The sequence below is a fragment of the Rhinoderma darwinii genome, chromosome 1 (assembly GCF_050947455.1).
Source record: "Rhinoderma darwinii isolate aRhiDar2 chromosome 1, aRhiDar2.hap1, whole genome shotgun sequence".
Classification (NCBI taxonomy): domain Eukaryota; kingdom Metazoa; phylum Chordata; class Amphibia; order Anura; family Rhinodermatidae; genus Rhinoderma; species Rhinoderma darwinii.
The window spans coordinates 206,053,693-206,079,521 of NC_134687.1; the positions used below are offsets into that span (position 1 = coordinate 206,053,693).

The 25,829-nt window shown below is 40.2% G+C and overlaps 1 protein-coding gene across 4 annotated transcripts in view; it reads left to right on the top strand.

Moving 5' to 3' along the window:
- Window positions 1-25,829, top strand: part of WDFY3 (WD repeat and FYVE domain containing 3) — a 242,538-nt gene that overhangs the window by 165,515 nt on the left and 51,194 nt on the right. For 2 of the 4 annotated variants that reach the window (XM_075861070.1, XM_075861099.1), the window contains 9 exons: window positions 2,647-2,879; window positions 5,315-5,449; window positions 5,595-5,774; window positions 11,603-11,836; window positions 13,401-13,500; window positions 18,939-19,117; window positions 22,161-22,390; window positions 23,441-23,547; window positions 24,186-24,368. In XM_075861070.1, coding sequence (XP_075717185.1) covers window positions 2,647-2,879; window positions 5,315-5,449; window positions 5,595-5,774; window positions 11,603-11,836; window positions 13,401-13,500; window positions 18,939-19,117; window positions 22,161-22,390; window positions 23,441-23,547; window positions 24,186-24,368 — 1,581 coding nt within the window. The remainder of the gene's footprint in view (window positions 1-2,646; window positions 2,880-5,314; window positions 5,450-5,594; window positions 5,775-11,602; window positions 11,837-13,400; window positions 13,501-18,938; window positions 19,118-22,160; window positions 22,391-23,440; window positions 23,548-24,185; window positions 24,369-25,829) is intronic. The other 2 variants (XM_075861080.1, XM_075861090.1) reach the window with 2 other exon arrangements.

The window sequence follows — 25,829 nt, forward strand, 5'->3', positions numbered from 1 at the left end:
ATTGGTTTTGGTCACAGATCTTGCAACTGTATCTAATCAATCAGAATAGAGCGAGAACTAAACGATCTCATCAGATCAACCAGGGTGCAGTACAAATAGCACAGTGCCACCAGGATAAATAATGCAAAAAAAAAAAGTGGACAAAACCACCTGGAAAGCAATAGTCACTCGACTCTTGGGTTATAAAAATATCACATTTTATTCAAACAAATATGTATAAAAATGCTGTTATCAAAAAACCAGCGCATCAATGGCCATCCTGTATTACAGTGAGAACATCACATACCCGGCCGGGTGAGAGCGATATAGCCAAAAGAGTAAATGGTGCAAAGAGTATAGGTACAAATTACATGAGGTATCAAATACATAAACCTGATATAATGGTACACATACAGATAAACAATGAAGTGAACTAAAGGGTCTTTTACACCTGCCTATATTCGGCTGGTGCAGCGAGCACCGATCGAGATATCGTTGATCGGTGCTTGTTTGCTCCTGTCACACTATGTATGCGGATGAGCGGTCATTACTCCGATCTCTCGTCCCCATACGTTATCATGTCGGCAGCGCGTCTTCCTGTTTACGCAGGAGATGTTCTGCCGACAACGACAATATTTCACGTTTTTAAAACGATACGATCAACAGATGATCGAGCGTTTGCTCATTCATCTGCTGATCGTTGCCCTGTTTACACAGGGCAATTATCCGGAATGAGCGTTCTATGAACGCTTGTCTGTCCGATAATCGCCCAGTGTAAAAGGGCCTTAATTCTCAAAACGGGTAAGAGAAATCTATATGCACATAAGGCTATAATGAACAGTAGATAATTCAGGCAGGTCAATGAACTCAAAGTGATGAGACACTTCAAATAAAGATAGCTGCATAGTGTGACAAACAGCCAAACCTATAAATGCAATTGCAGAGCTGAGAAATGGCAGTTAATGACAAAGCCAAGGAATAAATCTCATTGGGCAAGCCAGAGGCAAAAAATGGTAGGTTACCATGTCAAACACAGTGGTAAAATAACAAGTGGTAAACAGCAGGAGACCATATTAAGCCATTGAGTCCTATCTTAGTCCAGTACAGACCATGTGTCCCAGGGTGGGCCATATACTCCAGGACAGACCTTATATGGTAATGTTGGCCAAAGAATTCAAGAGTCAAGCAGTTCCATTAGTGTGTGTGTGTGTGTATATGTATATATATGTGTGTGTATATATATATATATATATATATATATATATATATTTTTTTTTTTTTTTTATTTATTTGAGCCATATATTCATCTGTCAATGAGGCACCTCAGCCAAGGTGGGTGAAATCGGTAGGCCCAAATAGAGAGCCTGGCAAAGTAGATCACTGTCCATCCAGTAAAATGGTGTCCAAGAGTGGTCTCAACCACAGCAAGTGGAGTGGGCCCCAGTGATGGGAGCCTTGTTTGGCACTAGAGCAAGGCCAGTGTCAGCACCAGCCAGAACAGCATGGAGGGCGGCATGCAATCTGACAAAGCCGAACACGCGGGATCCTGGGCATGTGACGTCAGAATGTGAGCTACGTGTGCTGACGCGTTTCGTCACCACATGATTTCTTTATAGCGTTACATAGCAGGCTGAGTATAGGGTAAGTATTTAAATAAACAAGCAGCCAATGAGCAGCCTAGCTTATACATCAGTACAATTAAGTCTTACAAGGGTAAGTTAGGATACAAATGATCATACATTTTAAATTAAACTGTTAATCCTCACCCCATTCGACGTCACCCAAAAGAAAAATAATGAAAGAAAAAAACAAAATAAAGTAGAAAAAAATGAAGAAAAATGAAAATAAAATAAATAGAGATGGCTTCACATAATGTTAACTTCGGACAGTTTTAAACTAAAACCTCTTTCACTGTTTCCAAATGTTGGCCAAAGAGAGAGTTAAACCTAATCTTATTCTGCATATCCGAAGGCATAGTAGGGGATTTGGGATTATATGTATTTGCTTCTTCATATTGATTTTTGCTCTTATTCTGGACAAAGACTCTCGATCAATATGAAGGGCTTTATTATAACCCCGTTTAATGCATTTATCAGAGTAACCTCTTTTGCTTAAATCGTGTAGCTAGATCACGGACTTCCTTTTTTAAAGTCAGAAAGATTTGAGCAGTTTTTGCGAAGTCACAGAAACTGACCCACAGGAATGCCTTGTATTCGAGACTTAGGGTGATGACTATGTGCCAATAGTGAAGTGTTACCAGCAGTAGGTTTTCTAAATGTACGAATTTCGACTCTATTGCCATTTTTCTTTATCATCAAATCAAGGAAGCTAATCTCGACGTCACAGGCGGTATTGGTATGGTGAATATTCATTACAATTAGGAAGACAAACAAAATTGTGCAATTATTCACGTGTGCCATTGCAAACCATGAACTCATCGTCCATATAACGAAACGAACCGGAGACGTATCTCTTAAACAGTTCACAAGAATGTATTTAATCAATGTCTTATAAATTGCTTTGAGAATAGCCCAACAGATTTTTGGAACTAATTAATATTATTTTAGTTGCTGAAGTTTTGGTTAGGAAGGGAAATGTTAACCATGTCTATTTTAAGGTCCATTAAATTTGTTCAGAACTCTGAGATTCTGTATTTTTGCCCTGCAGGATTCAACGTTGGAAGGAGCGCTGGAGGCAGGTCAACGGTCAGAGAAATTAACCGTGATGCTTGTCATTTCCCTGGCTTTCCAGTTCTTCAGTCACTTCTCCCCAAGCACACTAATGTACCTGCACTTTACTTTCTGCTCATGGCACTGTTCCTGCAGCAGCCTGTCACTGAACTGCCTGAGAACTTGCAGGTCAGTGCGCCTGTCATCAACCGAAGTAACCGGGGTTGCCAGGTAGGAATTAGCCAGTAAGACAAGTATATGTTTGTCCTTATCTAAGATTAGACACGCATAAATTTTATAGGGCTGATCGGATTTTCAAGGTTGATTAAAAACAGTTACTTTTTTTTGGACTACTAGATGCAGTTTTTAGCAAAAATAAATCTTGCTAAAAAGTCTCTGCGTCTTATAGTCAGCGGTCAAGGGACCCGGCTGTGCCGGGCTCCCTGAACGCTTCCTTACATAACCCCTTCCCGACCCATGATGTGCCGGCACTTCATGGGGAGGGGATGATGTTTGGAGCAGAGCGGGCTCACGCGCTGAGCCCGCTCCATACACTGCCGGTGTCAGCTGTGTTTTATCGCTGACGCTACTCTAACGGCCAGGGAAAGCGATCGCGCTGTTCCTGGCCATTTAACTAGTTAAATGCCGCTCTCAATAGTGACCGCGGCATTTATAACGTTTTCCCATGAAGAACATTTATGACATATCCACAGGATATATCATAAATGTCAGGTGGGACCCACATCTATCTATCTCTCTAGAACGGGCCCCCTAATCCCCGTTCTATCTTATTCGGCTCCGCTGCCTCCCGGCCACTTCCTGGTTATGTGGTCGGGAGTTACGGAAACAGCCGAGTGCTTGCTGAGCTACGCTGTTTCCGTTACTCCCATAGAAGTGAATGGGAGTTACGGTAACAGCGTAGCATCGCGAGCTGTGCTGTTTCCGGAACTCGGTATCTATAAAAACTGCGTACATGGTTGAGTTATGGAAACAGCGTAACTCGCTGAGCTACGCGGTTCCCGAAACTCCCATAGAACTGAATAGTAGTTACGGAAACAGCGTAGCTCACATGCTACGCTGCTTCTGTAACTGCCATTCACTACTATGGGAGTTACGGAAACCGCGTAGCTCAGCAAGTTACGCTGTTTCTGTAAGGGTATGTGCACACACACTAATTACGTCCGTAATTGACGGACGTATTTCGGCCGCAAGTAGTGGACCGAACTCAGTGCAGGGAGCCGGGCTCCTAGCATCATAGTTCTATACGATGCTAGGAGTCCCTGCCTCTCCGTGGAACTACTGTCCCGTACTGAAAACATGATTACAGTACGGGGCAGTTGTCCTGCAGAGAGGCAGGGACTCCTAGCATCGTACATATGTATGATGCTAGGAGCCCGGCTCAATGCACTGTGTTCGGTCCGGGACTTGCGGCCGAAATACGTCCGTCAATTACGGACGTAATTAGTGTGTGTGCACATACCCTAACTCATCCATGTATTGCAGTTCAACTCATCCGGATCGCTGGTTCAAGTCCCCTAGGGGAACTAATAAAATGTGTGTAAAAAAAAAAAAAAAAAAGTTTGATACATTTTCAGGAGTGTAAAAAAATATTACAAGTTGAAAAAAACAAAAAAAAAAACCTTTCCCCATTTTTTTTTTCCCTAAGCACAATGTAAAAAAAAAAAAAAATGTTATCTCTGTTTCTGTAAAAGTCTGAACAATTACAATATAGCATTATTTGACTCGCACGGTGAACGGCGTTAAAAAGAACCCCTGTTTTTTGGTCGCCTTAGCGCTAAAATAATTAAATAAAGAGTGATCATAAAATCGTATGTATCAAAAAAATGGTGCCAATAAAAACTACAGTTTGTCCCGCAAAAAATAAACCCTCACGCAGCTCAATCGATGAAAAAATATAAAAGTTATGGCTCTCAGAACGTGATAAAACAGAACAATTTTTGTTTTTTAACAAATAGTTTTTTTTTCTTTGTAAAAGTAGTAAAATATAAAAAAAAATCTATTTTCTGTTGTCTTAATCCTGGGTGCGTTTTATAGTCAGGTGCGTTTTATAGTACGAAAAATACGGTAATATGAGTGATACTTTATACTGTAATTCTTATTGTTCTCCATTAGTGCTGGGGCTTAGACCTATTTATACTCGCCACAAAAGGCTAACACTGGAAATAACAGGCTGACTTCTCTCCTGCAATGCAACCCTTCTCCTTCCTGCTCCTATTGTTTTTCAAGTGCCCTTTAACGAAGAAATGGGCACAGTGCCACTTCAGTTTTCATTTTTGTTTCTTAACTTCTGGCTTACAGCCCAGCATCTTGATTGAGGTATAGAAGTAGCTGAGCTACCAACACTCAAAGTCCTGCTGGTTCCTGTGATATGTTACGGACGGTCTGCTACGTATATCCATACCTCTCATACATACTAATTCATCCTGGCCTCCGCTACTTTCCAACTTACATTTTCCCACTTTCTTTGGTTTGGCCCTATTTAGTACTAGTACCCACAACTGGCACATAGTAGTCTTTTATGGCCTTTTTTTCCTATGTTGGCACTAAGACATCTGGTTTTTTTAGCTACATTGTTTGGTTGGATTTCAGGCTCTTTGTCTTATCTGTTGTGGCACCTGTGATGATGCAATGTTTTTCTTCTTTAGTTTGATCTGGACTCCATCTGGACTTTTATCTTTGGGGTTCCTGCATCCAGTGGGAATGTGTTCTCCTCTATCCACAATGTTTGCACAGAAGCTGCACTACTATTATTGGGCATGCTCAGGAATATGCTGAATTCTGTAAGTGCGATTATTTTTATTTTTTTATTATTTATTGATTCAGTATATTTTTGCAGATATAGTTGTTTAGTTCTCTATGCATAAATATTTAATAAGTATAATTGCTAAGGTTTTCATAATCTCATCTTTTTTCATTTAAACGCAGCCATGGCAGTCTGAGGAAGAGGGTTCCTGGCTCCGGGAGTATCCAGTGACCTTGATGCAGTTTTTCCGTTATCTTTATCACAATGTTCCAGATCTTTCCCCAATGTGGATCAGTCCTGAATTCCTTTGTGCCCTGGCAGCCACTGTGTTCCCCTTTAACATTCGACCATACTCTGAAATGGTAATAAGAAAATGATTCATATTTACTTTAATTAACCCTTTAAAGCTAATCCTGGTTCATCCCACCACACAAAAATCCCTACTGATTATCCTGTGAGATCAAAGAGCACTTCCAACCAGAAACGGACAGATCTTACAGCCGTCTACTGATTGTTTCTTTTTCTCACAGAAATATTGGCATTTTGCAACTTAGTTGTGGTGGCCATTTATGCAAAGTGACAACAGGAAGTGCAGCCATATTGGTTGTCATTTTAAATTGAAAAAAGTAGAAAAAATATTTTACAAAAAGTTCACTCACCGCGTTTCCACTGCGTTAATTCGTACAAGTTAATTTTATCCAAATGATGCAGGTGCTCGAAAATACCCCCAACGAAGTCCTGTGACGACAGCAGGTATACAAGGCAATAGAAGTGAACAATGAAAGGTGTATCCAGCACTCGATATAAAAAAATTAATGGTTTTATTCGGTCATTTAAAACAGAAAGATTAAAACAAAAATCCCGGGACCACGCTTACGCGTTTCAGACCGCTAGGGTCCTTCGTTATAGCTTTGGTAGGGTATGAATAAATATCATGTTAGCATTCATCAACAAAGCTAATGAGCAAACAGGGACAAGAAAGCAATTAGCGAACCAGGGATCAAATGACCTTGATACACATCAGTCTCTCAAGACTGGTACCTAGCAGACGCCCCTTCACGTGATACTGCAAATGTCACATAATACAGCTGCTTTCTGTTCATTAGCAGAACATCAGTCCCCCCGACATTTATATTATGACCGCAGAAAGCGAAGCAGCTCATGCTGTAACCTGTTGGTATGAATTCACATCTACGGATACAATCTGTGTTCTGCCTTTCATTTAAAAGAAATAATTCTAAACTTATACAGCACATGTACGTAACATGAACAGGGACTGTGACTTTGATAATGGTGTAATATGATTATGAATTAATTAAGAGGACTTGAAATAGATAACGTATATTCTTAAGCTATATTCACACTGCGATGGATGGCAAGAGTATCCTTTATACAGTGGGCCATTATACTAATGACGTATACGTTGTTTTAACACGGGGGCCTATCCATGACAAATGTCACTATATGGAATACAGTGGCATTTTTTGGGGCTTCGCGTTTAAAACTTCTAATGCAACAATTGTAAAGTCCAATGCAGTGTAAACATATAAATAAATACCTAATTTGTACAGTAAAGGTATATATAATATAGATCTGCTACAGTGTATGTATATCACGTATATGGTTAAAAAGTCATAGGCAGTTAGGTAGAGGGCTAGAAGTCAACTTTTGCAACGGGGTCTATGAGGTATTTATCTCCACTCTACATTAATACATGTATTTTCCACAGAGATGAATGTACATATGTGGGAATTGTCACGTCTTTTAAAGGGAATGTGTTGCCAGCAAAACATGTTTTTGTTTTTTTAATTAAACATTTAGTGTGTAGGTGATTAAACATTGTTCAAATTTTTTTTATTTTTTTCACGAGTCAGGAAATATTATAAATTAGATTCTAATTTATAATATTTCCCATCGCTGGTCACTAGATGGAGCTATTCCCAAAATTGCAGCATTGCAAAATTGGGAAAAAAGCACTCGCTCTAGTGAGCTCTGAGTATCCCCCCCCCTCCTTTATCCTGGCTAGTGCCGGGATAAACGAGGGGTTTGAACGGTCTAACCTCCTACACTGTGTGTCGCCATTTTTTTAGCTAACACACAGTGTAGTAGGTTTACATACAGTAGTAAACACACACAAACACGAACATACATAGAAATCTCTTACCTGCTCCTGCCGCCGCGGCTCCCTCCGGCCCGTCCGCTCCGTCTGCTGCCACTGGTCCAAGTGCACAAGTCCGGAAGCCGCGACCGGAAGTAGTAATCTTACTGTCCGGCCGCGACTTCCGGTCCACAGAAAAATGGCGCCGGACGGCGCGCATTTCAAATTGGACTGTGTGGGAGCGGCGCATGCGCAGTTCCCACACAGACGGCGTACACAGAAGTGGATGGGACGGGACCCGTTCGCAGTCCCTATGGGACTGTGGCTGCCGTATTCCATGTCTGTATGTGTCGTTAATCGACACATACAGAAATGGAAAAAAAAATGGCAGCCCCCATAGGGAAAAAAAAGTGTAAAAATAAGAAAAAGTAAAACACAAACACACAAATAAATATAAACGTTTTTAATAAAGCACTAACATCTTTAACATATTAAAAAAAAATTTGTGATGACACTGTTCCTTTAAGGACTTTCAATGGATGTCAGCAGATCAAAAGACATATAAATATAAAATGACGTATAAATATGAATAGGTGGGTGCACGTCTTAGGGACACGGTCCACTAGCCCCTCAATGAACAAAAAGTGGGAAATCAGACCGCACTCCTAAATAAAAGTGATCCTTTTATTCCCACATGCGACTTTTCATCTCAGCGTGAGCCTTTCTCAAGCATTACAAGCTCACACGGAGCTGAAATGTCACATGGGGGAATAAAAGGATCACTTTTACTTTTGTAGTGCGGTCTGATTTCCCTTTTTAAGGACTGGTGGATGTGTTTTGGCTGTCAGTTACTGCAGGTGACTTGTATCCATTAGATGTGAATACTTCTTTTGTAAATGTGGAGTTTTATAGCATTGTACAAGGGCTTACATGATATATACATCTATTTTGTAATTTCATTAGATAATGCCATCTCTGAGTTTTATCTTGTAAGAATGTTTTTAACCCCTTCCCGCTCCTTGACGTACTATTCAGTCATGGTAACCACATTGTTCGTGCTCCATGACGGAATAGGACGTCACGGGAGGATCGGCCATTTCGGCCGTCCTCCCGACACATACAGGAGCTGTGACAACTGGTGTCTCGTACAGCAGTTGCCGCAGCTCCTTCAGCGGGGAACGATTGTGGTGTCCCTGCTGATTTAACCCCTTAGAAGCTGCGTTCAATAGCGATCGCGGCTTCTTAGGGGTTAAACCACCATGGACGGCCTGCTACATGATAGCGGGCGTTGATGGTTGCTATGGCAACCGGAGACCTAATAATGGCCTCCAGCTATGCCATCTACGGAAGCCTTGTGGGTCCTGACAAAGTCGCATGTAGCGCAGTGTATTAGAATTGCGATCACGGCTTCCTGCCTTCAAGTCCCTTAGTGGGACAAAGTAAAAAAGTTGTGTAAAAATAAAAGTTTTAAAAGTAATAAAAAGTAAAACTCCCCCTTTTTCCCTTTACAGTCCTTTATCATTAATAAAAATAAATAAACAAAAAAAACTACACACAATTGGTATTGCCGCGTCCGTAACAATCTGAACTACAAAAATATTTTGTTATCTATCCCGCGCGGTGAACGCCATAAAAGAAAATAATAATAAACCATACCAGAATTACAATTTTTTGGTCACTTCAAGTGCCAAAAATTGGAATAAAAACAGATTAGAAAGTCGCATGTACCTAAAAACAGCCCTGATCAAAACTACAGTTTGTTACGCAAAAAACAAGTCCTCGCACGGCTTTCTAGATGGAAAAATAAACGTGTTATGGCTCTTAGAATATGGCATTACAAAAAGTAAGTGATTTTTTTATAAAAAGTATTTTATTGTGCAAACGCCATAAGACCTAAAAAAACTATAAACATATGGTATCGCCGTAATCGTATCGACCCGCAGAATAAAGTGAATATGTCCTTTGTAGCGCACAGTGAACGCTGTAAAAAAAAAAGGAATAAAAACCAAAAGTAGAATTGCTGTTTTTTAGTTACCACGCCTCTTAAAACTAGAATAAAAACTGAATAAAAACTGATCAAAAAGTCGCAGGCACAGCATGAAAACTACAATAAATTCCTCAAGGCGTCTAGTTTCCAAAATGGGGTCACTTTTAAGGGGTTTCCCCTATACTGGTACCTCAGAAGCTCTGCAAATGCGACATGGCACTCAGAAATCAATCCAGCAAAATCTACATGTCCAATAGCGCTCCTGCCTCTCTGAGCTCTGCCGTTTGTCCAACCAGCAGTTTATAACCACATATGGGGTATTGCCGTAATCGGGAGCAATTGCTTTACAAATGTTGGGGTGCTTTTTCTCCCTTATTCCTTGTCAAAATTACAAATTCATACCAAAATTTGATTTTCAATTGCACAGCCAAATTCCACAAAATGCAGCAAAAAATCAGTGGGATCTAAATGCCCACTATACCCCTCGATAAGTTCCTTGAGGGGTGTAGTTTGCCAAATAGGGTCACTTTTGGGGGGTTTCGGCACCACAAGACCTCTTCAAACCGGACATGGTGCCTAATAAAAAGGAGGCCTCAAAATCCACTAGGTGCTCCTTTGATTCGGAGGCCGGTGCTTCAGTCCGCTAGCACACTAGGGCCACATGTGGGATATTTCTAAAAACGGCAGAATCTGGGCAATAAGTATTGATTTGCGTTTCTCTGGTAAAACCTTCTGTTTTACAGAAAGGAAAAAAAACGGGATAAAAAGGTTTTTCTGACCAAAAAATTTAATTTGTACATTTCACCTCTACTTTGCTGTAAATTCCTATGAAACACCTAAAGGGTTTATCAACTTTCTAAATGCTGTTGTGAATACTTTGAGGGGTCTAGTTTTTAAAATGGGGTGTTTTATGAGGGCTTCTAATATATAGGCCACTTCAGAGCTGAACTATTTTTTTCAAATTTTCTCTCAATTTTGCTATTTTTCACAAATAAACACTGAATAGATGGACCAAATTTCATGAATAACTTAAAGCCCAATGTCTCACGAGAAATCTCAGAATTGCTTGGATAGGTTTAAGCATTCCAGAGTTATTACCACATAAAGTGAAATATGTCAGATTTGAAAAATGGGCTCTGAGCCTTAAGGCCAAAACTAGGCTGCGTCCTAACTCCACATGTATATTGGAGAACTTGCCAGAGCTTGATGATGGATTTGTTGTTTGTCCCTGATAATAAGGTTTACAGACGTTGTGCTGTGATCTGATGGCAGGTCCTTTTGCTTTACATATGATCACTTTTGGTAGTATACGCCTGTCGTGTAGACATTTTGCAGAGCATATAAAGATGTCTTTGTGTTTCTGATCCGCACATGTGCATGTGTGACAGATGGAGCTGAATAGGCCTCTTAGGATTGAAGGCTGTTTCTACAAGGTCTGGAGCAGGCCTGTGCTCATTGTGTCAGTGAGCTGTGTTATCTTCTTCATCTGCCTAATGTTAGCTAGGCCTCTGGTGCCAAGTAGTGGCATATTGCAGGTGGCAGTCACAAAAACCTTTTCAACTCTATATACAAAGCTACTTTTCTATCACTGCCTTTTTGTCATAAATCCCTATATATCTGGTACACAATAAATTTGATATGGTCAACTAAAATCAAGCAAGTGACGTAACTATAACGGGTGCAGAGGTTATAGTTTCTTCTCGGTCCTGGTGCTTGAGACCCAAAGTCTCCTTTGGCACAGAAGAGAACAGTTGGCATTTCATGATTAAGGCATAATAATGTTCTAACCATAGACAGAGCTTATCTTACAATACAAAGGAATATATTACTTTTATAATGTGAGCTCATTGTACACAATAGGACATGATCGTAAGACGGTAGGCTCATGTACAGATTTTGCATTGGGAGCTCCAAGCTATGCCCATGATGGGAATTGATTAATACCCCACCACAGGTGCCCAGTTGTGATGCCCATTGCTGTCTATAATCATATAGAGAATGAATATTGTCATACAAAGCACATATATCAGACTTGTATAGGAATTGATCAAGCCTTGCAGTGCCTGCTATATTGTTATAAAATTATAAATGACTCCATTTTTCAGGTCACTGACCTTGATGATGAGGTGGGATCGCCCGCTGAAGAATTTAAAGCCTTTGCATCAGACTCTGGAATGAACAGAAGCCAATCCGAATACTGCAATGTAGGCTCCAAGACTTACCTGACCAGCCACCCCGCCAAGAAGTTTGTGTTTGATTTCATGAGAGTACTTGTGATTGAAAACCTCTGCCTGACCCCTGCCAGCAAGCAAACACCATTGATAGATCTACTCTTAGAGGTAACTCACTCAATTGTGCCTATGCTGAGCCAAATGGGGAATTGTGAGATTTAGTGTCTCAATAATCATGAGAATTACTCTGTTAATAAATAAATGAATAGTCTTTTGAAATAGTATTCGAATGTGCAGTAAAATTCTTTTAAACTGGTAAAAAAAAAAATCATGATAATCTCGTAAAATGAGAAGTAAAGACCGCAGAATTAAGAGACTGCTCTAATTCAAAAGTAAAGTAATAGTTATTGTAAAGGAGTTTTATTTTGTATGACGCTCCTAGAGGGTCTCTACCCTTATAGGTACATTTTCTATGACCATTTCACAGTAATTTGATTATCTGGCACATGCCAGGTTTTGGATTAAAGACCATCTATCCGCTCTACTGACCTGTGTTTCAGTAAAAACGTGTTCCCCATGAAATAATAATATATTATCTTTTCTTAGGACTTTACAGTGTGCCCTTCCTCTGGTACTCCTCCTGGAAGTGTATATGAATAAATTGATAAGTGGGCTTTACCATTTCTCTAGTCAATAGGGCGTGTTCCTACACAGTCTGATACTGTGAGCACTGATTGGATGATGTGAGAGTGTGCAGGGACATGCCCGTTAACAAAGGGAATAAGAACACCCAGTTGTCAATTTATTCATACACTGCCTGGAAGAAGTAGTGCCCCAGCATAGTTATTTCATGTGGAATGCAAGTATTTACTAAACCAGACCTGTCAGGAGACCTGATGTGTCCCTTTTTAAGGAATTTAAAGGGGTTTTCCCATGAGGGACATTTATGACCTATCCACAGGATAGGTCATAAATGTCTGATAGATGAGAGTCCCTCCACTGGGACCCACACCTATCTCTAGAAGGAGCTTTTTTCAATAGAGTCTATGAAAAACAGCTCCAAAGCCGTCCCAAGAAGTGTCCTGCACTTCTTTTTCGCTGCCTTTTTTTTACACTGCCGTTTTTCAAAACGACCGCGTAAAAAAACGGCCCATCGGAACAGAACGCCGTTTTTTCTATTGCAATCAATGGGCAGATGTTTGGAGGCGTTCTGCTTCCTTGTGAACATACCCTTATCCCTATCTCCCTGGTTATTTTTTTTTACGTTTTCCCATTGTTGTTCAAAAAATATATATATATATTGCACCCCTCCATGCAATTTTCCTACCATGTTTACATAGTCCTCGGTCTACATTTTCCTGTGTCTTGTTCCCCTGCAATTGTGGGTGTAATGTTACCCTTCTGTTTCGTGACTAGCAAGTGGCGCTAGAGGGGGAACTGTGCAAGGGTGGCCGCTACTGCTTGACTGTGGCGGTGGCCGTATTGATGGAAATCAACAGGACAACAGGGAATGTGGCATGGGGAGGACCGACAGGAATAAATAGAAAACTCCATTGCATTAAAGAAAATAAGATCTTTTGAAATATCCTTCTCCAGCTGACGTTGTGGATAACATAGGCATTGATCAGTAAGATGGGAATACCCTTTAAGAAATAGGTCGTTTTCTGAAGATACATTCCATTTAACCTGCCATAAATACCAATGTATACAATATGTTGGTGTTGTTTTACAGGCTTCTCCTGAACGATCTACCAGAGCTCAGCAGAAGGAATTCCAGACCTACATATTGGACAGTGTAATGGACCACCTTCTTGCTGCTGATGTTCTATTAGGTATGGATACCAAACGTGGACCAATTTATATTCTTGCATGTCGTAAATAGTTTTCCTTAGAGTCGGCCTCCATACATCTTGTGAATGAATATGCTATTGTTGATAGGACGCAGTATATGTAAGTTCCAGCATTACATTTTTTCCCTGTGTGTACTACTTAAAGGTTGCAGAATCCACTCCTTGGAGTACTGCAGCTTGATTATTAGTAGGCCTTTAAGAATTTTACTGCAGAAAGTCTGTCACCAAGTCTGTCACCAACCTACAAGCTGAAAGCACGAATCCGAGTATTCCAGAAAGTAAGGCCATGATTTCACTTGGTTTGGTGTTCCCGTGTCTGGAATAAACCAGTCTATGCTATTGGTATGTCTCTTATATTATTGACATTGGGGCTTGGATTAATTCGAAATTGTGTCCAAATGCTGTAGGGAATGTTCTACAAATTTTTCTGGACTTGTATAGTATTTTTACTAAAAAGGTTGAAGAACCCCTTAGCCCTAATGCACACGACCGTGTGTGCTGCCCGAGTCCCGTCTGTGATCCGTGGAAAGATAGGACATGTTCTATCTTTCCACAGATCGGAGAGTCTGGTCCATTTTCACCGATTCACCCACTTAGTTTTCATGGACCCATTCACTTATCGGGTGCCACTCAGATGCTGTGAAAAACGACCCGAGTGGCACTCGGTTGTGTGCAAGATGGATTACTGCCTTTACTGCCTCTCCTAGTTTGTGGATTATTATATACTAGTATAGAAAAGCTGTTATATGGGTTTGCTAGCAAAAGGAATGATGAGTATTTATAATTGTGCTCTTTGAGAACGACGTTGCTCATTACAGGTTTGTCTTGCTTCAGGGTTTTGCCTTCTTAACCTTGTTTTGGGAATTGGTTTCTCGTTGTCCCTGGCGTTCCTCTGCACTCATAGTTGCTCTTCTTATTCTCTGAGCGAAATGTATGTATGATGATTATCAGCATTGTCCCTTTTATAAGTGAGCGTGATCACACGTAGCAGCTAAGGGACAATCCTGATAATCAATATATATTATTGGATAACTATGCCTGCAATTCTCTTATGTAAAAGAATTGTATCTTGGTATTTTTTGGAGATAAGGGAATTGCATGCACAGAAATTCCTTAATTACTCCTAAAATTTAGAAAATCGTGAATCAAATCAAAAATCGTCCATAGGGTTGACAAAAATGTAGATTTTATTATTTTGCAAAATCGCCCAGCCCTACACACCGTGATAACTCTGAGTACAGATAATGTAGTAGATGTCACCTGCAGTCCTATGTAACACCACAGATAACACAGTGTTAAAGAAAACCTTTCACCTCCCCATACATGTGCAGCATGTAATAGGCAGGGCTTCACAAACCCTGTCTCACTTTACACTTTTTTTCCTATCTTCCTCCGTTATTTACATATCGGTGCTGTTATATTTGGCGCCCTATATGTAAACAAGCCCCTGAACTGTCAATGGGGCGTTTCTATCTAACTAAATGGCAAGGGGGCGTGATGTCTTCGCTCTGACACTTTCCAATCAGCTACGGACAGTGTCAGGGCGGCTTGCGCTTTTTCTTCCCTCCCGCGAGAACCTGCGTATTACATGCTGCACATGTATGGGCAAGTGAAAGGTTCTCTAAAACTCTGAGTACAGATAATGTAGTGGATGTTACCGGCAGTCCTATGTGACACCACCGATAACACACAATGCTAACACTGAGTACAGATGATGTAGTAGATGCACACACAGAAATATATACACATATAAATACAGGGGCGTAACTGAAGGCTCATTTGCCCTGGTGCAAGAATTCAGCTTGGGCTCCCCTACCCCTTCCCAACAGCACTAGACCCCTGCGCACGCCTATGCCCAGCCGCCTTGCCCGACAGACCCCATGAATTCCTCCACAGTATAATGCCCCCATAGCTGCCCACACACAGTATATTGCCACCCAGAGCTTTACCCATACAGTGTAATGCCCAAATACAGTATTATGTATTCCATACAAAATAGCTGTCACATACAGTATCCCCCCCCATAGCTGTCACATACAGTATCCCCCCCCATAGCTGTCACATACAGTATAATGCCCCCCATAGCTGCGTCGTACACTATAATGTCCCATACAGTATAATGCCCCCATAGCTGCCCCATACACTATAATGTCCTATACAGTAAAAAGCCCTGATAGCTGCCACATACAGTAATGCCCCCCATAGCTGGCACATACAGTAATGCCTCCCATAGCTGCCACATATAGTATAACACCCATATACAGTATAATGCCCCCATAGCTGTCCCATACATTATAATGCCCCACACAGTACAATGCCCACCATAGCTGTCCCATACAGTATAATGCCCCCTACAGTATAAAGCACCCCATAGCTGTCCCATACAATATAATGTCCTCCATACCGTATAATGCCCCCTATAGCTGTCCCATATGGTATAATGCCCCCATACAGTATAATGCCCTCCATAGCTGCCACATACCGTATAATGCCCCCCATAGCTGTCCCATACAGCATAATGCCCCCATACAGTATAATGCCCCCTCAGCTGTCCCATACCGCATAATGCCACCCATACAGTATAATGCCCCCTCAACAGCTCCCATACGAGTACCCCTCCCATACTCCGTATAATGCCCTCATATGTACGTACCTAATAGAAAAATAATAACATAATTACTTACCTTTCCCCTGTCCTACGATGGGTGGTGAATCCTTCTCCTCCGGTCTGTGCTGTGAGTGACTCGGCGCAGACAGGTGCGATTAAGTCACTACATCGCGCCTGCCTGTGCCGAGCCGCCCCCGGCACAGTGAATGCTGGAGCGAGGCTCCAGCATTGCACTGAACTGTATTTGCGTCCTGAGGACGCAAATACAGTTAGAAGCGCAGTCAGCACTGTGTGGCAACGGGGGCCATGCAGATACATATATAGGCACTTAGACATACAAATACACACGCACACAAAGACACACATACTGGACTTCTACACACACAAACACAGAGACACGCAGACAAATAGAGGCACAAACAACAGACAGACTGAGCACTTACATCTCCTTCCTCATAGGCTTCTTGCAGGTCGGGCTGTGGGCTGAGCTAACTGTGCCTTGGACACCACGTCCTTGCCAAATATATATATATATATATATGATTTTATACAACAGCGCTGAATTTGTCATTTAACTTTTTGGCACTGCATTGTTTCTGCTGCATAGTAACTCACAATATCACATTGAGCTTCGCCAAATGGCAAACTCTGATATTGTTATTCAAGACAGAATCCCTCCACAAGATCACCTACAACAACTCTCAGGTGCCATAGAGAACGCTCTGTTTTCAATACCTAATTTCCATAGACTAGCTCCAGGGTTCTCATTTATTCATGTACTTTAGTGAGACAAGTAAGAACTACTAGAAAAGATGATTATTCTGACCTGGGGCTTTTTATAATGAGCTACTGAGTTTTTTGTGCCAGCGACTCGGCCGCCTGCCCTTCTAGTGCCCAACCTGGCAGCATCTTTTTTTTTTAAAAGTTAACTAAAGCATAGAACACTGCAAGTTTGTACTTTTCCAGTACACATGAGAGAAGTTGTATTTCCATCTGAAAAATTACAACAGCATCGAGTAAAATGAGAAAACTGAAACGTAATCTGAACTCTGACTGTGAAGTTCACAAGAGTCCTCTGGGTTGTTTGCAAGGATAGATAACCTAAAGAAAAGAATGAATCGCAATCTGAGATCATCCAATTTATCTTCAGTGTATACTGTATTGTATGCACCTATTCAAAGTGAATATCCACCTTTTTAACACCATGTCATTTTTAAATCCAATATTCTTCAGGTCAGAATTGCATGATAAAATGCTGGCTGCCCGCAACTGCCACTCGGGTGTGCTTAAAGAGGCTCTGTCACCAGATTCTCAAATCCCTATCTCCTATTGCATGTGATCGGCGCTGCAATGTAGATAACAGTAACGTTTTTTGTTTTTTTTTAAACGTTCATTTTTGGCCAAGTTATGAGCAATTTTATATATATATATATGCAAATGAGCTTTGAAATCGACAACTGGGCATGTTTTTTTTCATATGTCCAACTGGGCGTGTATTGTGTTTTTAACTGGGCGTGTTTACTTGTTTCACTAACTGGGCGTTGTGAATAGAAGTGTATGATGCTGACGAATCAGTGACCAATCAGCATCATGCACTCCTCTCCATTCATTTACACAGCAGCATCACGTTCTTACTAGAACGATGTGCAGCCACATACACAAGTGTCCTGATAATGAATACACATGAAATCCAGCCTGGACGTCATGTGTATTCAGAATTCTGACACTTCTGAATCTTTTCTGTGAGATTCCCGCAAGCCACGCGTAATGTCGCGAGATTACGAGGTAAACGGGATTTCGTTTCCCTTGCTGGAAATCTCACAGAAAATATTCAGAAGTGTCAGGATTCTGAATACACATGACGTCCAGGCTGGAGGTCATGTGTATTCATTATCAGGACACTTGATTAACGTTAATGTCTGTGTATTTGGCTGCACATCGTTCTAATAAGAACACTATGTGCTGTGTAAATGAATGGAGAGGAGTGCTTGATGCTGATTGGTCACTGATTCGTCAGCATCATACACTTCTAATCACAACGCTCAGTTAGTAAAACAAGTAAACACGCCCAGTTAGAAACACAATACACGCCCAGTTGGACATATGAAAAAAAACACGCCCAGTTGTCCATTTCAAAGCTCATTTGCATATATATATAAAACAGCTCATAACTTGGCCAAAAATGAAAGTTTAAAAAAAAACAAAAAAAAACGTTACTGTTCTCTACATTGCAGCGCCGATCACATGCAATAGGAGATAGGGATTTGAGAATCTGGTGACAGAGCCTCTTTAAGTGTTTACTGCATCCTATTTTATGGAGTTCAGTGTATAATTATGGGGACCTTTGTTTTGTCAATCTTGATTTTGTTCATGGTGCTCTGACTTCTACCTTTCTAGGATGGCTCCTCAGAAATAAAAAGAGCCCAGTTGGCGTTCACTTTTAGTGATACAGTATGTGATGCAAACACTCCCCCCTGCTCCCTACTATGCTAAGGCTGGCCACATATTTTAGATATTTTTCAGCCAACAGAAGAGACTGTTTGTAGTCAGAATCTACTTGTTAACTATAGAATTCTGCTCATCAGTAGCAAATAAGCAGGAGTAAAACAGGACTAAGTAGGTAAAATAGGTAATTAAGATGTAGTATAATTTTTAATTTTACAGCTATTGGCCGCAAATGGCATGAACTTGTTATATCCGTATAATACTGATTAGTTCACTGTTTGATGATTTTGTTACACAAATATAGATATATGATGTCTTCCTTTTGTTAAAAAATGGTTAATTTTATTTTATTTTGTATTTTTTTTAGGTGAAGATGCTTCCTTACCAGTGACTTCTGGTGGTAGTTACCAGGTGCTGGTAAATAATGTGTTTTATTTCACCCAACGAGTTGTGGACAAGCTGTGGCAAGGAATGTTTAATAAAGACTCCAAACTGGTAGTCGACTGCATCATCCAGCTCATCTCACAGGTGAGGGACAGACTGCAGGTATTGAACCGTTTTGTTCTTTTTTTATTTTATTATTATTTAGAACAATAGGAGTTGGCAGATTTACTGATTTTCAAGGGTGAAATGGTCAAGATCATCTAAGTACTAGGAATAATATACACCTAAAAGAATTAAAAAAATATATAGTCGTGGGAGAACAGCAGATTGAAAGGAGAATCAAATACAACATTTATGAAATATCATCCACAAAATCATAATTGAAACATACATAGGACTTTCTGGCAGGAAATGTTTGGATAGGTAGATTTATAAACAGAACCGATAAAAACAAGGGGACATATACAAAAACACCGAAAAAGGCCATACTTACAAATGGACACAGCCAGGTCAGAAACGCTGATGAAAGGGCGAGCAGGTGCTTTAAATAATAATAGCCACTCCCACTAGTCTTGAGGGGAGTGGTGTGTGGTGCATGGGATGTGTAGTAAGAAATAATAAATGAATAGTGTGTGTGCAAGTGTAATACTATAAGTGAAATATAGGGGGCAGTAATGAGTGAAGTGCCTCAATAGAAATAAATGGATAATGGGGTGCAAGTGAGTGAAACATGGAGGGATAGTGTGTACGTCATGAGGCACAACGTGTATAGCCAGGTAGAAGCCTATTTGTGACGCCTTGATAATTCATAGAGCGGGCTACCCTGCTTGCTATGCCAAACAAGAACACACCAAGCTCTCCCAGCATCAAAGACCCGGCTGTGTCCAAGAGAAGCGAATATACATAATAATGAAAAATACCTGGGGTATTGGTAATCATTTTGGCCAAAAGGACGCAAGCTCGCAATCCACGACAAGGATCCCCAGACTTGCGAGTCCCTAACTCCTAAACTGGAACAGAACGTTCCTGATGCACAAACAGAACCGATAAAAACAAGGGGACATATACAAAAACACCGAAAAAGGCCATACTTACAAATGGACACAGCCAGGTCAGAAACGCTGATGAAAGGGCGAGCAGGTGCTTTAAATAATAATGAATCTCTGTATAATGAATCTCTGTTGTATGTTCTTTATGCACGGCCAAACAACTGGACCAATCTGCACTAAATTTGGCACATGAGTAAATCACGTCCTTCCGAAGGTTTTAGCTCACTAGGGCCTACTGTTCTCGACATAATCACAAAAGCAAATATGGCACCACTGGCTTCCACATCAAGGCTCCTCCTCCATATCACATCACATGACTCGTATTAGCCAATAGAAGCTCACTTCGTAGCCTCACTCACATACAGTGTTTTAGACCAGGTTGCCATAATGATCCAGCAATTTTTGTTTTACACCGAGTTTCCATAACAACCCAGCCATTTTTCTTTACTAGACGTATTACTCGCTGTGAACGGACACTACCTATACTGGATTTGAGCAGTCCCATTAATTGAGAATAGAACGATAGAATATTGGCTTCATATCCGTAGCAAACAACCTTTTTACACACACACACACACACACACACACACACACACACACACACACACACACTTATATATATATATATATATATATATATATATATATATATATAAATGAATATCTGTTGTCTGTTCTTTATTCACGGCCAAACGACTGGACCAATCTGCACCAAGTTTGGCACCTTTAAAGGTTTTACACTGGGTTTCGGTGCTCTAGAACCTAACGTTCTCTACATATTAACAAAACATTGCTGTACAAAAGCAAATATGGCACCACTGGCTTCCACATCAAGGGTCCGTCTCCATATCACTGGCTTCCACGTTAAGGACCCTCCTCCATTTCATGTCAGATGACACGTATTAGCCAATAGAAGCTTGCAGGTTCTTCATTCTTAGCCTCACTGGCATACAAGCAGTTTTACACCAGGTTCCCATAACAACCCGGCTATTTTTGTTTTACACCAGGATTCCATAACAATAACAAAATAACAGGCATCTTTTTTTCCTCGCCGCGAGGGGACTGTACCTATACTGGATTTTAGCATTTTCATAAATTGAATGCCTCCAAAAAGGAGCCCTGCACTTGGACAAAAGATTCTTGCAGCAAGCGCATGGCTGCCACCTGACCTGCATCCGTAGGAAACAACATTTTTAACCACACACACAAACAACAAACAGACCAGTCCAAAGCCGGGCAACTCTGCTAGTATAAAATCTGTATATAAAATCTGTAAAGGACCAATGGTGTAGACTTTATTCTGAGGTCTATGGGCTATTAGTTGCACCATGATATGTATGCAATTTTCCGAACACCTTAGAGTGTTTCGGTAGCAGAAATCTGGGCATGAGAAACTTTTGAATATACCCCTGTCCTTATTTTGCCCCTCCACACTGATCACAAGATGTAGAAAGACAGTGGGCCACAGCTTAAAAGCTCGTCCTTTATACAGAAGCATCTGTTATAGAAGTGTAGGGCTTTTTTAAAAAATAAATTTAAATATGCACTCTAGGTGACGTGGCTTTAAAGGGCATACATCCTCAATAAGGAGTTACAAATGGCAGCCAGCTTTTAAATTCCAATTATGGTAAAAAAGAAAACAAATAAACCCCAAAATCTGAAGCTGTGTAATTTCCCACATAGAAGTGGGGAGATTAGGTCAAACTGGCATCTCAACATTATTTTAAAATATTCTGTAGGTTGCAATATTACACTTTGTTCCGGCTTGTTACTATTCCTTACCATATTGTGATGTGTGAATTTGAGCGCTATTTTTATTAATTATTAATACCTTTTACACAATTATGGTTCTAATTTTGTGAATCTTTTGCTACAATTTCTACCTCTATTTGTGTTTTATAATAGTATATCTTCCTGAATTCAAAAAAACAAACAAAAAAAATCATCGTAAAACATGTCATCATTCGTCCAGTCCAGTGGGAATTTAAGTTTATAATTGTATATTACAGATTATATCTAGTTTTTAACAATTGTAGGGTCTTAAACTATGAGCATCTGAAACCATTATTTGTTGAGTAAATTACATTTTTATGTAAGCCTAATTATAATGAATGTGAAAGGTTTTCTCATTTTAATTTCGTTTTTTTCTCATACAGTCCAAAAGACGTTCCCAAGGTGTGTCCCTTGAAGCGATTTATAACTGCTTGAACCGGACTGTGCTATACCAGTTCTCCAGAGCCCACAAAAATGTGCCTCAGCAAGTAGCCCTTTTGGATTCTTTGCGAGTCCTTACAGTGAATAGAAATCTTATCCTAGGACCCGGAAATCATGACCAAGACTTCATTGCCTGCCTTTCCCATTGCTTGATTAACCTCCACATGGGAAGGTAGGTTGTTCCACCTGGACCTGATGGCCTAGAGTACTATTTAGAAACGTCTTTTTTTTTTTTTTATCCAGAATATCACCTAATCTGGATGTAATGCACGTATTTACTATAAAGAAGAATGTGTTTGGGATCCTTCCTTTGAGGACTAGTATATTACATGAATTATAAGGACTTATATTTCACTACTTCTAATTTATTTATGTGTATTGCAAAACATAGGGCTAATTGGTTAGTCGGTTTTATGACGTTTAGGCCCCATGCACACGACCGTGCCCGCAATCACGGCCCGCGATTGCGGGCTCGGCCGGCCGCTGACTGACAGCCGCATTTTCGGGCCGTGCTCCCATACAAAGTATGGGAGCACGGCCCGCAAAATGCGAAAGAACCGACATGTTCCATAATTCCAGGAACATTTCCACGGCACTGACACCCTTCCGTAGTGCTACGGAAAGGTGTCCGTGTTCAATGAAAGTGAATGGCTCCGTTTTTGCGGACCGCTATTGCGGTCCGCAAAAACGGAGGTTTTTTGCTGTCGTGTGCATGGGGCCTTAGGCGATACTTCTGACAAAAATGTGCACCGAGCTGGTCTTTAAATTAAAGAAAGTTTGACATTTTTCTTTTGTAACATTTTGTAATGTTTCATTGTGACATTTACAGTAGTTTATAATTGCTGAGATGAAAATGAAATATGATGTTCATTTAATCTGCAATCAGATCGTGTAACTATGGTAATTAAATATGTAATGTTGTTTCAAAGATCTCTACTGCAGTTATAATGGTAAAAGGCAACTAGTTCTTACCTTTCCTTTAAATCTCATGAATATTATTAAGTAGCCTGCAGGTTTACTTCTACAGATTTGTATTTTGCAGTTTTGTGTTACTTTCAAGGTAACAAGAAAATGAGGTTAACAATGTAGAAAACATACTGTAATTAGTTTTTGTTACTATGGAAACCTGATCATCTTCAATAGACCGCTGCCGTTTATGTGTTGCTGATGAGCGGTCCTAGAGGACAAACAATACATAATTCTATCCTGTATCTCATTACAGCAACCCTGATGGCTTTGGATTGGAGGCTGAAGCCAGAATGACAACCTGGCACATTATGATGCCCTCAGAGGTAGAGGCAGATGGAATATACCAGGATGTTAGTGAAGGTAATTATTGGCATGTCAACTTATAAATCAACGTATGAAATTACCCATTTTTTATTTTGTTCTCTTCTGTGTGATTGACTGTTAAATATTGTTAAAAAAAAAAGAAACGGTAACCAAAATATTCAATGAAGCTAGGTTATAGGTCGGCCAATAACAACTGTCCATGAAATAGATTTTTAAGTTGTAAGGGGTCCACCTACAAATATCCCTGACCATGATTCCTAGGTAATAGGTCCACCAACAAATGTACTGTATATGAAAATGATCCCTAAATTATTAGTGGTCCACAAACAAATGACCTTGAAAATGATTCCTAAGTTATACAGTAGGAGTTCCACCAACAAATGTCTATGAAATGATTTCTAAAATCCTAGGTGGTCCGCCAACAAATGTCCCTGGAAATAATTCCTAAATTATAGATGGTCCTAGACAACAAATGACTATGAAGACGATTTCTCAGTTATTGGGTTTGACTAGTCTTTCGAGAAATATGATTGTATAATAATTGATCAAACAGTAGGAGACATTTTAAACCATTAACCCATTCTTGGATTTACTGTATGCTTTAGTAAAACTACATTTTATACTGACCTCACCCAAAATGATATAAAGTAAAGGGCGCTGAATTTGTTTTGCAGGGCGCCAGCTCCTTTTGAAAGCTGTCAACAGAGTTTGGATAGAGTTGATTCATAGCAAAAAACAAGTTCTGGAGGATATGTTCAAAGTGACGTTTGCTGTCAATGAACGGGGACATGTGGACATCGCTGTTGTCAGGCCTTTCATTGAAGAAGCAACGTTACGTGCTTGGCAAAATCATCTTGGTAAGTCATGTCAAAGAGATTGAGAAAAATTCCACAACACAAATTCTTTTTGTTCTTCTTCATGTACCAAAAAGTCCGCCCCATTCACATTGCTATTGCTATTGTGCTATTCACCAAATGTATAAGTTTGTTTTATAAAAACGTGTACCATTGAAAACCTATACAAACGTGTACTATTTTCTGTTTACATGTGATTTTTTTATAGCGTATACATTTAGCGTATACTCATACGTCGGTATACGTTTCTTTCCGTTTTTTACTTAACTGGTTCCCGACCGCTGGCTGTATTTTTACGGCCAGCGGTCAGGGTCCTTAAAACCCGAGCCATAGACTTTCTACGGCTCTGGTTTTAACTTGCTGCCCGTGCGATCGGGCAGCTGAATGTCGGGTCTCCGGCTGTCAGTGACTGCCGGGGACCCTGAGGAGAGGATAGAAGCAGCTTTCGCTGCTTCTGTCTTCTCCGATGTCTTTTTACACAGCGATCAATGAACGATGTGTATAGGAATAGAGACAGCAGCAGCGGCGCTGTCTCTATTCCTCCCGGTGATCATGTGACTGGTCACATGATCGCCGGGTGCCGTTACTGACAGACTGCTGCTGGGTCTTACTAGACCCAGCACAGCTCTATTAGTGACAATCGTCACTATGAGAGGGCTGAGCTGTGCAGCTCCAGTTACAGTGGAAAAACATGGTGGAAAAGAAAGAAAAAAAATATATAAAGTTCCCCAAAGGTCTTTTTTGACCTTTGAGGAACAGACCACAGTAATAAAAAAAAAAAGTAAAGTAAAGTGCAAAAAAAATGTAATAATAAATACACATAAAATACCCACCCCCAAAAAAACGTTCCCCCCCGCCAATCATTGTTGTAACGCTAGCGCTGACTCAATTACCCTAATATAGACATGTAATATATTAAAATATACGGTAGACAATGACTATCACAAATAAAAGGTCTGTTTTAGGGTAAAAATATGTTATAACCAAAAAAAATAGCTGAAACGTAAAAAAGCTTATTTTTTTACTATTATTTTCAAACTTTATGAATAAAAATTCTAAAATAGCAAAAAAGGTGTGTATAAAAACGATAAAAAATGAAACCTGCATTGTCTACGGAAAAAACGTCGCAAAAATCACGTCGTTAGCCCAACAAATAAAAAAGTTATAGCCATTTAACTAACGTGCTAAAAAGGGCTAAATGATGTCTGGTCCTGAAGGCGCAAAATAGCCCGGTCCTGAACTGGTTAAAGTCTTTTTTTTTTTTAAAGTGAACTCTGATAGAAAAAAACAAAAACGGATATATTTACTGTATGTAAACGGATACGAACGTACCGCATTACGTTTGCAAACGTCGTCCGTTGATATCAATGTGAAAAAAAGTTACATCGCAAATAACTTTTTTTGAAGTACAGAAGAGCATAGCAGACTACGCTTTTCAGTACTTTCAAAAAACAGTATCCCAAC